The sequence below is a fragment of the Aristolochia californica genome, unplaced genomic scaffold, assembly GCF_029961685.1.
Source record: "Aristolochia californica isolate CCGP_79_NKW_82.1479 unplaced genomic scaffold, dmAriCali1.0.hap1 SCAF_4, whole genome shotgun sequence".
NCBI lineage: Eukaryota > Viridiplantae > Streptophyta > Magnoliopsida > Piperales > Aristolochiaceae > Aristolochia > Aristolochia californica.
The window spans coordinates 5208667-5223704 of record NW_027182103.1 but is presented as its reverse complement, the minus strand read 5'-3'; the positions used below and the strand labels follow the sequence as shown (position 1 = coordinate 5223704).

Sequence of the window (15038 nt, the reverse complement as noted above, 5' to 3'; positions counted from 1 at the left end):
TGGGTTCAAACCCACAAACCAAGGAGAAGTCCCATAGCCTCACACAATGGTGACATGATAGTAAATATGGAGTCATCTCATAAATATGGTATTGATATAATTAGTTGAAGTTTCAGGGGTATTATTATAATATTATAGTCTTATTCTTCTATAAATTGAGCCTCTAGGGGAAAGTTAAGATATAAGTCCATAACCTCTTCCTCTTGTTTTCTTCCAACATGTTGTCTCTATTTATCTCCATGAGCTAATTCCATGGAGTCCTAAAAATCAACAGATCCCTACTTTAACTTTCAGCCAATAGAGCAAATATAATGTTCTTGGTATGCCTATATGAGAGCAGAAATAATGTTCTTGGTATGCCTATGTGCTAGATATCAATCCAATCCTAGAGCATCTTACTTAGTGGCAATAAAAAGAATTTTATGACATCTACTTGGGACACCCAATTTAGGTCTTTGATATTCAAACTCTTCAGCCATTGATCTAGTCGGTTACTCAAAAGTTGATTTTGTTGGTTGCAAAAATTTATAGAAATAGTACAAGTGGTAGTTGTCAATTACTTGGAAATATTTTTACCAAAGTTGAATACATAGCATATGGAAGTTGTTGTGCTCAACTTCTTTGGATGAAACAATAACTAGTTGATTACGACTTAGAGCAAAAAGAAATTCCAATCCATTGTGACAACATGAGTGGCATAAGCCTAAGCAAGAACCCGGTTCACTACTCTCAATCAAAACACATAAAAATTAAACATCATTTTATCAGAGAGCTAGTCAAAACCAAAGTTATTAGAATTGAGTTTGTTCCCACCGAAAATCAATTAGCGGATATTTTTACCAAGCTATTAGCACTTGACCGTTTCTCCAAGCTTCGAGGAGAGCTAGGCATGAGCAACCCTCCTTGACCTCGATCGAAAAACTTGAGCTTAACGAACACATGCCATGGTTATAGTGCTAAAAGAATCAAATGGAAATCAAAAGATCAAATTCAAGTCACTTTGCTAAGGTCATTGATCTATCAATGCCTATTGGTTGATCGATCATCTTAAACGATTGATTGATCAATTGAAACAGAATGATCGATCATTCACGAAGTGAACAGAGAAGATGAAGAACCATCTCTTCATCACAAATCATTTTAAAACCCATTCCAACGATTTTCTAAAGCCCTACTGACCTGAAATCCCTATTTTACTTTCATTTTTGAGAGATTTCTTTTCAAATCTGAGGCGAAAACCCTCATTCCATCACTTTTCTCAAAATAGAACTGAGCAACATGGTTAGGACCAAGGTTATGGGAAAGAAGAAAACTCCAAGGAAAGACAACAATATTTGCAAGGAAATTCCTCAAAGTACTTTCTTCAATTTATGTTTGTTAAAACCAGTTTAGAAAAATGTCTATGACTACCTAAAAGTATAAGAGTGTATCCAACATCCAACTTGAGTCAAACTTTTTTATTCTTTAACCAAGAAGTGTTTTTTGTTTGAGCAACCCTTAAAAAGTATATAGTCTCTTTTTTGTAGCCCTAAGAAAAGTTATAAGATTTCAAGAGATGTGAAGTCCTATCTTCAATTTGTTCCTTTATTCACTCTCCACACATGAACTTGATTAGACTCTTGCTTAATCTAGCATATATATTGGGACTCCCTTGTTTTACCTTCTTTAATTTTACAGCTAACCTCCACTTGGTGCTTGACAAAAAAGATTTGATCCTGTATTACTTGTGGCATGTCCAAGGACCATGGCAAAGTAGCAAAAAAAATAATTGATTATTAATACCTTTACTAAAAAATTTGATAGGGCTTTAGGCTAACTCAAAATTTGAAGCGTAGGAAATAAAATAGAGTTTGTCACTTCTTTTGCATAGATGGCGCTCAAGTGGAATTCCCTTTTAATTCAATTTTGATAGTGGTCCATACAATAAACTTTATCTCAATCATTGATTGATCTTTGATCTCAATAATCGATCCAAATCTTGCGAATAAAATTTGACTTTGACTGTTGAAAGTCTTTTAATACTTTGACTGTTTAGAATTTTGACTTTGACCACTGGTCAACTAGTTATCAGGTTCCTTCAATCTTAATCATTGATCAATGTCGATAATCTGTACCATCGATCAAGGTTCTACCTTTAGTGATCAAGTTTTTATATCTACATCATGAAAAGTACTTCTAGTTTTTCCTAAGAAACAAAATTTCAACCAAAATGAGAAAAAAAAAAACAATATGACTCTAGCTGCAGTTTTTGTAGTATAGAAAAATAAATTTTATAAAAATATAATTAGGTAAAATCAGAAATGAGACGAGTATGCGGATCCATGATTCCTCTACTTGTCGTGAGTACTAGAAGACAAATAATAGATTGAGTTGGCGTTTAAAAAAAAAGGCGAAACTGAAAGAGATAATCCACTACTTCTTTTCTACTAGTTAAGCACCAAGCCATTTGTTCTTGCTTTGTTTTCCCATTCTTTTTACAAACACTGGATCATCTTGTCATTTGAGGATTATCCAAGGCTGGAGATGGGCGACTCCAACGGGATCGCTTCTCAAGAAGTAGCGACTTCCGATGGCGGCCTATTTATCCTCTTTTTATTCTCCGCAGATTCTTCTGCGAAGGTTTGAATTCTCAGAAGTCTCCACGAAAGAGCAGAGGGGCCATGATTGAACTGAAAAGATTGCCATAAAGAACAGGAAATTATTAACATTCCCATCTAAGGATGAGAAGACAGGACTGAAAAGGGTACTGGAAAGAGAGCAAAGGGTGTTTGGCGAGTCGGGCGTCAGGCAGGGTGGAGTGTGGATAACAAGGGGGTGAGGGCGTCGTCAGACTTTAGCTGCGGGCACACACGGTTCCCATATGAAATGTAAGAAGTTGAAGATAGGTTTTGGAAGCTCTGTAATCTGTGTGATCTGCAATCTCTCATCTTCTCTCGGAATTCAGAGCTCGTATGTGCTTATGTCAAACAAGAAAACTCGTTTTCTATCATTTTCTTCTCTCTTTTCCCTGCTTGGTTTGGGACCCATAGATACGTGTTGTGTCAGGACAACCTGTTTCTCCACAACGCTGATCTACTCCTTCACAGGCTCACTGCAAACTTAATTCCGTTTTGCAACTAATTTATCTCCCTCTGACGCCCTCAGATCCGTAGAGACGAACTGAAAAATGAAAGCTTACGAGAAAGGAAGGGAGACGAGCCACCGGGTAGTCAGAGAGCTCCCAAAGATGCACCGTCGGCAGCGATTGGTAGCTAAACATTGTCTCTTGATGAGTTCCCAACATGGACTTCTTCCCGAGTCCTCAACGTGGTTGTGTTTTTCCTAGTGCACGAATACATGGTTTTTTAGCGGTAAAGGAGGCTGATGAACCAACGCTATTTTCGACTGACATTCCACTTGCTGAATTTACTTTAGGAAGGTGAATAGATAGATCAGTGTCGAAAACAATACCATTTGAGTTGCTACAATTTACAGACTTTCCTTGACTACCTACATCGTCCAATTGGAGAATTGAAACCAGTGCTACCTGGGCTTCTATTGCTGCCTACAGTAGATCGTCCACTATTACTACTGATATGCACTGGGTCATCAGTGGAGTTGCTTGGGCGAGGGGGCCAATTAGCAAAAGGGTCCAGATCATCGAAGCAAGAATTGATGAGCTTTTTATTAAATTGATTCAGTTTATCATTCCCACCTAGCTGAGAAACAAAACCAAAGGAAGTGGCTAAAGGAGGCCACTCAATATCTGCAGCATGACAAGATGTAGGAACCTGTCTAGCAGACGCAGGCATAGAAGACTGAGTTGAGTATCCGTCGATGGGGGGGGGGGGGGGGGGGATATGGCCTCTTTGTCTCTCTTCTCCACAGATGAGGACATAGACTCACAGGCTCTTAGCAAAGGATTAGGCTTAAGGCCATTTGGTAATGATGATGTCAATTCAGGTGTCCCTGAGGTTGTCACATTTACACCTCTTTTCTCCTCAATCTTTCTGTAAAAAAAAGGCGCTTCATTCATTGAGAGAAGGCAAATAGAGAGAGAAAAGCTGAACATTTAATTGCAGAAGAGGAAGGACATGCTCTGCTGTGAACTCTATATTAGAAACATTCTATTTTAGCTAACCCATTATTAGGTAGTTTTCCCATTGATGTAGGAATAGTGGGACAATTGCAATTGCCCATAAGTTCCAACTTCTCATCTTTTGATGGAAAAAAACTTCGAGAAGTTGTACATAAAAAGAGGATTTGGTTTAACAAAGAAGTATGTGTGTCTATCAATTGCACTTTGGTTAGACTAGACAAACTTTTTGAAAATTCTTAGAATCTATCTACCATGGTTGGAGGTATGTATATTGAGTTTTCGCTTTCATTTTTTTATGAATTTCATAAATGTTTAAGATATTCTGTTTTTATTTGGTATCAGAGTCGACTTACATTTCATTAATTTTTTTGGAAAATGAGAATAGCTGCAAGACCACCCATCTCTACTTTTTATTCTCCCACAATAGAAAGTTTTTGCTTTTGGGAATCAAGGGTGGTCATAATCAATGGATGCATAAGTGGTATCGCTACTGCAAAACAACTTTGCCGCTACAACTGATCTATCGCTCAACGAGGCTACGTAACAGTTTTATTTGTTTTAAAGAGAACACGGAATTGTTGTGACTCGGCATGGGAGCCATGTCAGAGGCGTTGTGTGTGCCAGACTTGGTTGCGTACCAGGCGCATAGACAGAGCCATTGCTTGCGCCAGATTTGTTTGTGCACCAACAGATTACACCGAAAGAGGCGTTGTATGCCCTGACGTCGAATTGTTGATGGACCCACCATCCATCAACTTCACGGCCGACAATTGTAGCCATTGCCGTTGAGGACGATGCTCTTCTTCGGTTCTGCATCCTTCGTGGGGATCTTGCGGAAGGACTTGCCAATGTCTGCTTTCCACATGAGATGGAAACAGTCGGACTCGGCAGAGAAGAAGAAGAATTCCCTGGAGAGGCGGCGCTGGATTGGTTCGCCAGAGTAGGTTGTGCTCTAGGTGGTGAGTTGAAGAGTAGCCGGAGGAATTGTGTTTCATAGAGTGCCAAGAGAAACGTTGTAATGGGTGTAGTGAGTGCCGGCCTCGTGCTCTCGTCGAAAGCACACCAGAGGCAGTGTTTTCACTGGCAGCAGAGACCGGCATTGTGTGCACCAACACTGAGCTCACCTCGGAGCGCAGCCAAGGCTGGGAATGCCGGCATCGAGCCCTCGGCTGTCCCGAAGCGCTGTACGTGCCAGAGCAACGAGAGTTGTTTGTTCATGGCTGGAGGTTGAAGACAACCTCCAATGGCGTTGTATGTGCCAGTCTTGGAAAGTGGCTTCTCCGTCGATGCCATAACTGGTACACAATCAAGTCTGATACACACAACGCCTTCAACGGACTGGCACACGTAGCACCTCCATTGCTCCCTCTCTCTACCGAGTTCCAATGACATCAAAATTCGGCTCTTCAAATCCAGACGACACTGAGAAGTTGGCGACATTGTTGCAGTTATTACACTCCAAGCCTCTCTCACGGATCTATGAAGCTGTTCATCAAGAGTTCGACGTCAGTGCACATAACATTTGTAGTGGCACCTTCTCTCGCTATTTTGTGAAGCTAACATACGAGAGTTCATATTGGCAATGGCAACAACTTCCTACTAGCCATGCCACGACTTCCTTTGGGCTCAAGTCGACTCCAATAGTGTTAGTAGTGGTAGCCTATGAAGCACCTACAGTAATAGATGTTGCTTCCACTCTTACTACATCAGTGATTAGTTCAGACACCAAATCGAAAGCTAACCATATTAAACCGAGTAATTAGTAGCCACTGACATAAGTATCATGTTTTTTAATATAGTCTATGCTTGGAGATGTAATTACGTAATGAAACCGATTTTGAAAGGTAAGATAAAAAATCGAAGGCAAAGCTTGAAGCTAGACCAGTTAAAACTTAACAGGATTTCACTAAGTGATAGGTTGAGCGAGGCTGCTTACTTCATAAGGGGATAAATACACTGAGTATTGCTCCAACATGCTGTTAATATGCTACAAGGATTTGTCTCCTATCATATTTAGTTGTGCAAGGATAAATACACCGAGTGCTGCTCTAACATGTTGTTAATATGTTGTCTCTTATTATATTTAGTTGTGCAAGCATAATTTTGCTGACATGGACACAATTGTTTTCTTTTTTTATGTTTCTTATTTTGAGTAGAATAAACAGAATAATTCTCGACCACCCTGTTGCATTAGCTAGCATTATATAACTTATTTGTGTGCAGGGGTAAATAATTTTAGTAGAAGCACAAGCTTAAGAATTTAAGCAACGAGTGCCACACAAGCAAATGTTGCAGCTCCCAAGGGATTTTCGAAGTTTAAATATGAGCCTGATCATGTTCTAGTCATAATTCATGGAATCTTAGCTAGGTAAATGTAAGTGAATACCTGAAATTCTTAAACATTTTTCTGTTAATGTTTCTCTGTGAGAATGGAAATGACTGGAATATCTAATGAAATGCATTCTTTTTGGTGTCTGTAAATGAAACAAAAAGGCTTGAGAAATCTCAACTGTAAAGATTTTATTTCTAGTTGTAATTAGAAACGTGAATTGTTTTAAAAGCTGTTATCCCATCTGCTACTGCAGCCCAATTGATTGGTCATATGTTGAAGCAGAGCTGAAAAGAAGGTTGGGAAGCAACTTTCTTATTTATGGTAAGACTTACCAGAAATTTCAATAACAAATAACGAGTGATTATTTTAGAACTAGTTGGCAGATTATCGTGCTTTCTCTGTTACCCAGAAATGAGAATATGTACTCTTCCGACATGTTGCACACTGTTGAAAAGTGACATAGCTGCTGTTCGGAAAAACATAAGTAGTGCTGTTTTATGCGCTTTCCAATGGGAGGCCTCCTCAGTGATTTCCGTTTTCATCTCTGTCCCAAGATCATGATGAGATTTTTCCTTTTTGTTCTGAAATTTTGACGGAAGCAGCATGACGAGGTGAGGGACGACAGCAAGTTACCTTCAAAATAGAAGACGATCAGTCTGGGAACAGGCTGTTGAGGACGACGATCGACCTTCCGTAAAATGGAAGATCAAGATTACAAACTCCCCCCAATTGTGTAATCTCAGCAAGAATTTTCTGAATCGGACACCCCGACATCTAAAATTAAATTACCCCTAAGCATGCAGTGACTCCTCATTTCTGCCTCCCCCCTTACACGCCACGGTGGACCAGACATCGGGCCCACGATATGCCTTGCTGGCTGTATACCTTGAAACTCCTATAAGAGGCTTTTGCCTGCCCCAACGTCCTTGTTCTTGTAATTTTTCTCGACTGCTCTCTTTCTCTCATCGAATCGACGAATTGCAGTAAAATAGATAAATCTTGAGGGTGAGAGAGAGCTTCTGAAACCCTACTTGCAGATCTTTCATGGCTTCCCCTAAGGAACGTGAGAACTTCGTTTACATTGCAAAGCTCGCTGAGCAAGCTGAAAGATATGATGGTACTGTTTTTTTTCTCCCAAATTCGTACATCTTTGCTTTTCTATCTGGGTGTTTTTATGCCGGTCGCCTAGGGTTTCCCTTCATGTATGTCTTGTTCTCGCAGAAATGGTGGATTCTATGAAGAAGGTGGCAAGGCTTGATGTAGAATTGACTGTAGAGGAGCGGAATCTCCTTTCTGTTGGCTACAAGAACGTCATTGGGGCACGGAGAGCGTCTTGGCGGATCTTGTGTTCCATTGAGCAGAAAGAGGAAACTAAGGGAAATGAACAGAACGTTAAGCGAATTAAGGAATACAGGCAGAAGGTGGAAACGGAATTGTCAAACATTTGTATGGATATCATGACCGTAATTGACGAACACCTCATTCCGTCTTCCTCTGCGGGAGAATCTACTGTGTTTTATTATAAAATGTGAGTGATCTCTGTTGATGGTTGTGCTTTTTGGGTGGAAGTCGGGTGTTTAGGGTTTTGAGGGTTTCGATGATTGCAGGAAAGGGGATTACTTCCGTTACTTGGCCGAATTTAAGTCTGGTAATGAGAAGAAGGAGGCTGCGGATCAGTCGCTGAAAGCCTATGAGGTATGCCTATGCAGTCAGTCCTGCATGCTAAAAAAGGGGAAGAGGTTTCAGAGTTTCAGTCTTTTTACTTCTTCTCATTCTGAAAAGTTATTTTGATGTGATTTGAAATGTTACGTATTGAAGTTTTTCAGTCTATGGTTATTTTCGAAAAGAATCTTCCGCATCCGAACAAATTGTAGGTTTTTTTGTTGTGATTCTCTTGACTCTGTTATATTTTGTGAGGAGTACAGCGTTTTAAATCTGCCTTCTCCATTTTCTTATCTTCTGTGCCCTCAGATCATGTCTTGATTTGACATTGACTTTTTTTTTTTTTTTTTTTTTTTGAAAAAGCAGATTTCATCATGACTTAATGGGGTTTTCTTAAAGAATATGCATGATAGATGATGTTCATTAATCATTGTTCATTGTAATGCATTTTGCCTATGGTTAGTCACTCTAGCCTTGTTGTTTGCCTAATTCTACTGTCATTTTCGTGTCCAGGGGATATGCATATTGTGTAGAAGAGTTGCAATACTCTTTGGGTTGTTCTCATTTGCATGCTTGAAGGGATATGTATATTGTGTAGAAGAGTTCTAATGATGTGTTGTTCTCATTTGAACGCAATCTTGGTGCTTATTTTTGTTATTTGTTTACTTCATGATTGACTCTGATCCTCTCCTGGCATGTGAATAGTTTCTTTTGTCTAATTGCTTCTATTTTATCTCTTCAGACCATGCAGTATTTACCATTTATCTCTATGTATATTGTATGATCTATTTAGTGTTTGTTTATTATTGTGATGTTACGTCTGATGATGCATGGTACATATCAATCTGACAATTGAGGACTACCATCATAGAAAAAAAGGAAATCTAGGTGTGGTCATTAACCAGCATATGATGCAATCCACCTGTGTTCCATGCTTTCCATGTTTTTACTTACAACATGCAAATTGAAAGGTGTATGCAACTTTTTTAACTTAAGTTGAAGCAAAAGATATAGTAGTTTGCTCCTTGTCATCTTTTTTAAGGTGTGACTTGTGTAGAGGCTTGTACCTAGCTGTGGGACCTGTATCAAATTGGATTTTCGCAGATATCACTTTCTTTTTTATTTACTTATTTTTCTATCTTCTCATCTTGTCACATTCATTGCATATAAAAAATAGCATGACTCTAGATCTTTTATTTATTAACTATTTTTACTTTGATGTACTCTTTGCCTTTTCATGACCATTTTCTATATCTCAGTTCTCCTTTTTAACAAATGGCAGACTGCTTCAAGTACAGCAGGGGCAGATCTGTCCCCTACTCATCCAATTCGTCTGGGCTTAGCGTTGAATTTTTCTGTCTTCTATTATGAAATTATGAACTCCCCTGAAAGGTGAGTGTAGAGCAATGAGTCAATGAATTAACAAAGAAAAAAGAGAGTTTTTGATATCTAAATATTAAACCATACGGCCTAATCACTTAAAAAAAAATTAAAACTACTTTATTGTTGTTGTCAGGGCCTGTCACCTTGCTAAGCAAGCTTTTGATGAAGCTATTTCAGAGCTTGACACCCTTAGTGAAGAATCTTACAAAGACAGTACCTTGATCATGCAACTTTTGAGGGATAATCTTACTTTGTGGACTTCAGACATCCCAGAGGATGGAGGTAACTTTTGAAACACTGTCAAAGTGACTATTGGCTTTCATGGCCATTTCTTCTAAAATTTTAAGGTCTTCTCTATTTTCCTCATCTCATCAGCATTCTGTCTATAGTGATAGATTTCATGCTATTTCATTTATGTCTTTTATGAAGCTTATCTATCAAATAATATAACATTTTTAACAAATGGTAGTCATTGGTATTCCAAGTATTTCTTAACCTTATTAGCTCAAATCAGTACTCTCCACATACAATTCTAGTTTGTTCTCCTGTGTGTGACAAGTCATACTTCCCATATGTTTATTTCTTTTCACAACAGATAGTTATGAATCAAGTCTAGTGTTCTTTCCATCATTGTCTTAGATGTATCAAGGTTGCTACCTTCATGTGATACCTTGATCAGTCTCAAGCCTTCTGGTTCTACATGCCATATATCACTATCAATGTGTGAGAGACATTATAAATTTGCTATATTGTTCATTTAACCAATCAGTTGTGAAAGCAAATGTATGTTTTCTAGTTCTGGAAGAAAGAGTTGGGTCTGAATGAGGATACTTTTAGTGCATAAAACTCCATTACTTCTGTTATAGCCGATTGCATTACTTTTCTAGTTCAAGCGACAGTATCTAAGTAGCTTTTTAGCTAAGAAAACCAATAGCCTCTCTTTGTGGATTTTGGATAAATATTTTGCCTACAAGGCCATCAACGGCTCCTATCCCATACCATCTGATTCAGATGTGAGGTGATTTACCATTCTCCAATGGAAAACACATCATAATGTAAACCTCTACCTGGGTCCCTGGCATATTTATGTAATAACTGTTTCACTCCTTTCACATATTTGTGCTAAAAAAGCGAGAAAAACACGAGTCTGAGGACTGTCCTTGAGATAAATTAAGTATTAGTCTCGCCTGTTTCAAGATCTTGCTTCAGTACATATTTTAGTAAGGAAATAATTCGAATATTTGATGTCTTTTTATTTTTGTTCCAACTCTCTGTATTACACACGCATTTGCTAAAATGTGTGATTTTGTTTTGGTTTGCTCTAGCCTAAGTATGGTTAGCATGTTTTATGCATTGAATATCAACTAATGATTTAGACTATGGATATGCGGGAAACTATGACAAAAGAGAATGCTTTTGTATTTATAATCTATCATAGACTCCTACTTGCGCCTTTGCTCAATGGGCACGTGGGGGGTTTTCTCATGTGAAATCGTAAACAACATCCAAAGAGAATAATGTTGCCCTGCTATCAGCTAATGAGTTAAGACTATGGATTCTCCTTGAAGCTGTCTGATCATGTTGCCCTGTTATGACCTCAGAAGACGCTCAGAAAATGGACAGCAGAAAAGCTGGTGGAGCAGATGATGCAGAGGTTTGCTTTTAACACATTAAAAGCATTTATATAAAATATAGGGTTAGTTTTGAAACTGGAAGAGCTCTCATCCACCTTACTCCTGTTGTCTTTTTTCAGTAAGCATTTTAGAGCTTGGAGGCCGCCACCGCCACGTCTGGTATCGTTTTTAGTGAAAGAAAATCTCAGTTCTCTGTGATGTTATTATTCTTGCATGCTATTACAGTGAGATTTTTTAGTTGATGTTTAGACAGAGGCGTTGTAGGGTTTGTAAAACCATCAATTTTATCGAGCTCTTCATCCTCAGAGCTTAGGTTTGAGACTGGTGTGGCTAAAATGATTTCTTTGAAGGGCCCCAGCTCTTCCTCTGTTTCTCATCTTTGATGTTGTTTCTTGTTTTCATGAACAACCATTGATGACCGGATTTGTTTCAATTGCTCTGAATGTTTTCGTATGCCTTGTAAAAAAAAATTGTGGTTTTTTTTTTTTTTGCCCTATAAATTAACAAGAGCTCATAGTGTTTGTGTACAATAGAACGTTGTCTTGTTAAAACCTGGTGTGTGCTGAGGATTTCATTTTGCATGTGTTCTGTTTCCATATTATAAAACCTGACCCGGGTTATCCCTTGTTGACCCGGATTAAATATCTGAATAGTAGTATTAAATGTAGTAATTTCGAGTATGGCCATGTAGATGTGGCATTTATGAATCAGATCAAATTCTAGATAGGCTAAGATCGTCTTTAAAAATTAATAAATGAAATTTAAAAAATTTAGCTTAATTTTGGAAGGCCTACTTAAAAGTTTCTCACATTCTTGGAAACAAAAGGCAGTCTGGAGATGGCATGCATAGATGTAGAATTGACACTTTTGAAAAAAAAAATTAGTCAATGAAAAATAAAGACCATAATATTTAATTATAAAGTCTAACTTGAGGGAAAGTATTGAAGAATAAATATGAAAGAGTCTTACATGATTTTTATGGAAAAGTATCTCTATGAGAAAGAGCTTTAACCAAGGAGGAAGTTACTAATTTTCAGATTTTTACTTTGTTATGAGTTGTTTAATTGTTTTAAAATTTATCTTTAAGTAATTATTTACTTTGATTATGATTATAAATTTTACTGGGTAAAGTCATTACCTACTATCTTAGTTGGGATGATAGAAGACACGAACAACAAATGATGTTGGTTGGGAAAGAAAACGTGATTACAATTGAAAGTTGTTGTTATAACATATAATATCTATTTTAATTAAACTAGGGAACATGCAACAAAAAATATAAAAAAATAGACACAATGAAACATAAAGATAAAGATAACTAGTGATTGAATTAGAGATAAACTCAAATTGTAGAATGGTAATCATCTATTGTCTCTGTTGTGACTCTTTAAATAGTGTACACCTGATTAATAATAATTACGGTAACATTATTCTCCATTCTTATATTCTAGATGGTATCAAAGCTCTCAATCGATTAATCAAAACTCCCGCTATCGTTGTTACCCGTCGAACCTAAATCACCCCCCCCTCGCTCTTCACCAGTCATCCGACTGAGCCGAGCCCCTCGTCTCTTTGACTCATCTCTCCCGACATCCTTGTCGTCATTGTTCTCCTTGCTGTTTGCCCCTCCGATCGCCCTGCTACCTATAGTTCATCGAGACGGGGGGTTAATAATATTTTTCCATTAAATCATTGGTTTTATTAATTATAAAAATGGTTAATTAAACCAAAATAATTGATCAAATGCTTGATTTAACAATATTTTAATTACTACTATTAAATCACTAATATAATACAGTAATTAAAAAATAAATAATGTTGGTTTAATTTTTTTCTAACTTAGGAAAAATTAAATCAATAGCATCGTCTTCCTCATGACCCTGATAATTACAGGGAGAATGGTGGGCCAGCAAGCATCGACGATAGTGGCGGCGCTCAGATGGTATGTCGGAGGCGTTGCACTAGAGAAGCTCTAATTGGATGCTCTGCTACGTAGGTTATGCAATGGAGCGACGGCAGGCAACTACAGTGGAGGCTTTGCGATGGTGATGCTGCAACAGAGACCGAGAGGGAGAAACGAGCGGGAAGCTGAGAGGTAGAGAGAGAGAGAGAGAGAGAGAGAGAGAGAGAGAGAGAGAGAGAGAGAGGATGTTCGTAGGGAGAGGGAGAAGGGAAAGGGAGGCCGAGAGGGAGAAGGAGGCCAAGAGGGGCAAGAAAATTTCAGAGGAAGAAGAGAGCGAGAGAGGGAAGAGCGCGAAGAGAGAGAAATTTCTTTTTCTTCGATGGTATGGTTCAACGCATCCGCTCGCTTCATCTGGATGATTTGCAAAATACTATGGAATCCGAAATCCAAAAGTTAAAATGTGGGTGTTATATGCAGATTCATCTGATTCATCAATACGAATCGGGCGTTGTTGCTCCACTAACGACGTCAGGAGATAAATTGAATAATGCGACTGAAGTTCATCTTCTGATTCAAGTTGATTAACCTTCCCTAAGTTGAGGGTGAAAATTATTTCCCCCCCTCGATGCCCTGTCCCGCACAACGTAAGAACTTGCACGTGCAAAAATATTTTTTTCTTAAAAAATAAAATCTATAGAACCTCTTATTCCCACCAGACGATGCAATTTCATCCACCCCAACCACTACTAGTGCTACTACTCTTCCACCTCTCTTCACTGGACGATGCGATTTCGTCCGCCCCAGCCACTGTTCTACCATCGGATGTTGCAATTCCATCCGCTCTAGTAGCCTCCATTGTCGTTGCTCTTCCTCCGGACAATGCGATTCCATTCGCCCCAGCCGCTGCCCTTCCACCGGACGATGCGATTCCGTCTGCCCCAACCTCTGCCCTTCCTCCGAATGATGTGATTTCGTCCACCCCAGTCACCGATCTTCCATCAGATGATGCGATTCCGTCCACCCCAGCCATCGATCTTTCATTGGATAATGCGATTCCATCCACCTTAGTCGTTGCCCTTCCATTGGACGATGCGATTCTATTTGCCCCAGCCACCTCCAGTGCCTCTACTCTTCCTCTGGATGATGCGATTCCATCCACCCCAAACACCTCTAGTGTCACTGTTCTTCCCAATCGTTGCTCTTCCCGAAAAATTGGTCACCACAAAAAGTTATAGTTGGCCAAATTTATTAAGTTCTACCGTTAATCTCCCCTAGTTTTTTTTAAGAAAATCACTTTGGAAGTATGAGTGTTGCATAGTCATCTCCTTCCAATTAAAGTTGTTTTCCTCTAATATTTCTTCAATTTATCATCTTGTGTTTTTATCATTCAGAGCAATACCTAAACCAACTACATAAAAAGTATAGGAGTGTGCGCAACATTTAGCTTAGTCAAGTTTTTTATTCTTCACCCAAGAGGTGATTTGTATTTGAACCACCTTTAAAAAGTGAGTAGTTTCTTTATTATGCCCTAAAGTTGGACCCTTTTTTTTTTATTTTAAAATTGAGTGGAGTGTGTTTCAAACTATAACTATTTTGACTGGTGTATGAAGTTTTATTGTAAGGCTATAAGTTATTTTCTTCTCCCACATTGTGTCTTGTCCAAGCTTGGTCTCGTTGTCATTTTTATCCCCAACTTGAGGGGGAGAAGTAGGAGTACTTTGGTATTTTGTTCCACAAGTTGTAGTAATTCTTATGTGACCAAAATATTTAAGAAAGAGGGAGAACAAATGATGAAGATTTAACATCTATGAAAAAAAATTAGCCAATGAAGGTTGAAGACCAAAAATCATTTTCATTACAAGTTGAAGTTATAAACTCCAACTTGGAGGGGGTGTTGAAGAGAAGATATGGAAGTCTTACATGACTCTCATAGGAAGAGGTCTCACAAAACCAGAATTAATATAGTGGAGTCTACAAAGAGTTTCAGGGAAGGAGGTCTCACAAAAGAGTTTTAGTTATGTTAGTCTTCTATTTATGTTGAGTTGT

The 15038-nt window shown here is 38.5% G+C and overlaps 1 protein-coding gene across 1 annotated transcript; it reads left to right on the top strand.

Annotated features, from left to right (window-relative positions):
* The first annotated feature begins 7333 nt into the window (after window positions 1-7333).
* Window positions 7334-11573, top strand: LOC137962041 (14-3-3-like protein D). The gene is made up of 7 exons (XM_068808752.1): window positions 7334-7527; window positions 7632-7938; window positions 8018-8105; window positions 9355-9464; window positions 9589-9737; window positions 11057-11109; window positions 11209-11573. Exons 1-7 carry the CDS (start codon window positions 7455-7457, stop codon window positions 11209-11211), a joined length of 783 nt encoding a protein of 260 aa, XP_068664853.1. The 5' UTR covers window positions 7334-7454; the 3' UTR covers window positions 11212-11573.
* The last annotated feature ends 3465 nt before the right edge of the window (window positions 11574-15038 follow it).

Coding starts and splice junctions, on each gene's coding strand:
- LOC137962041 (XM_068808752.1), top strand. CDS start 7,455: ATGGCTTCCCCTAAGGAACGTGAGAACTTCGTTTACATTGCAAAGCTC. Junction 9,465..9,588: donor ATTATGAACTCCCCTGAAAG/GTGAGTGTAGAG, acceptor TGTTGTTGTCAG/GGCCTGTCACCTTGCTAAGC. Junction 9,738..11,056: donor AGACATCCCAGAGGATGGAG/GTAACTTTTGAA, acceptor TTATGACCTCAG/AAGACGCTCAGAAAATGGAC.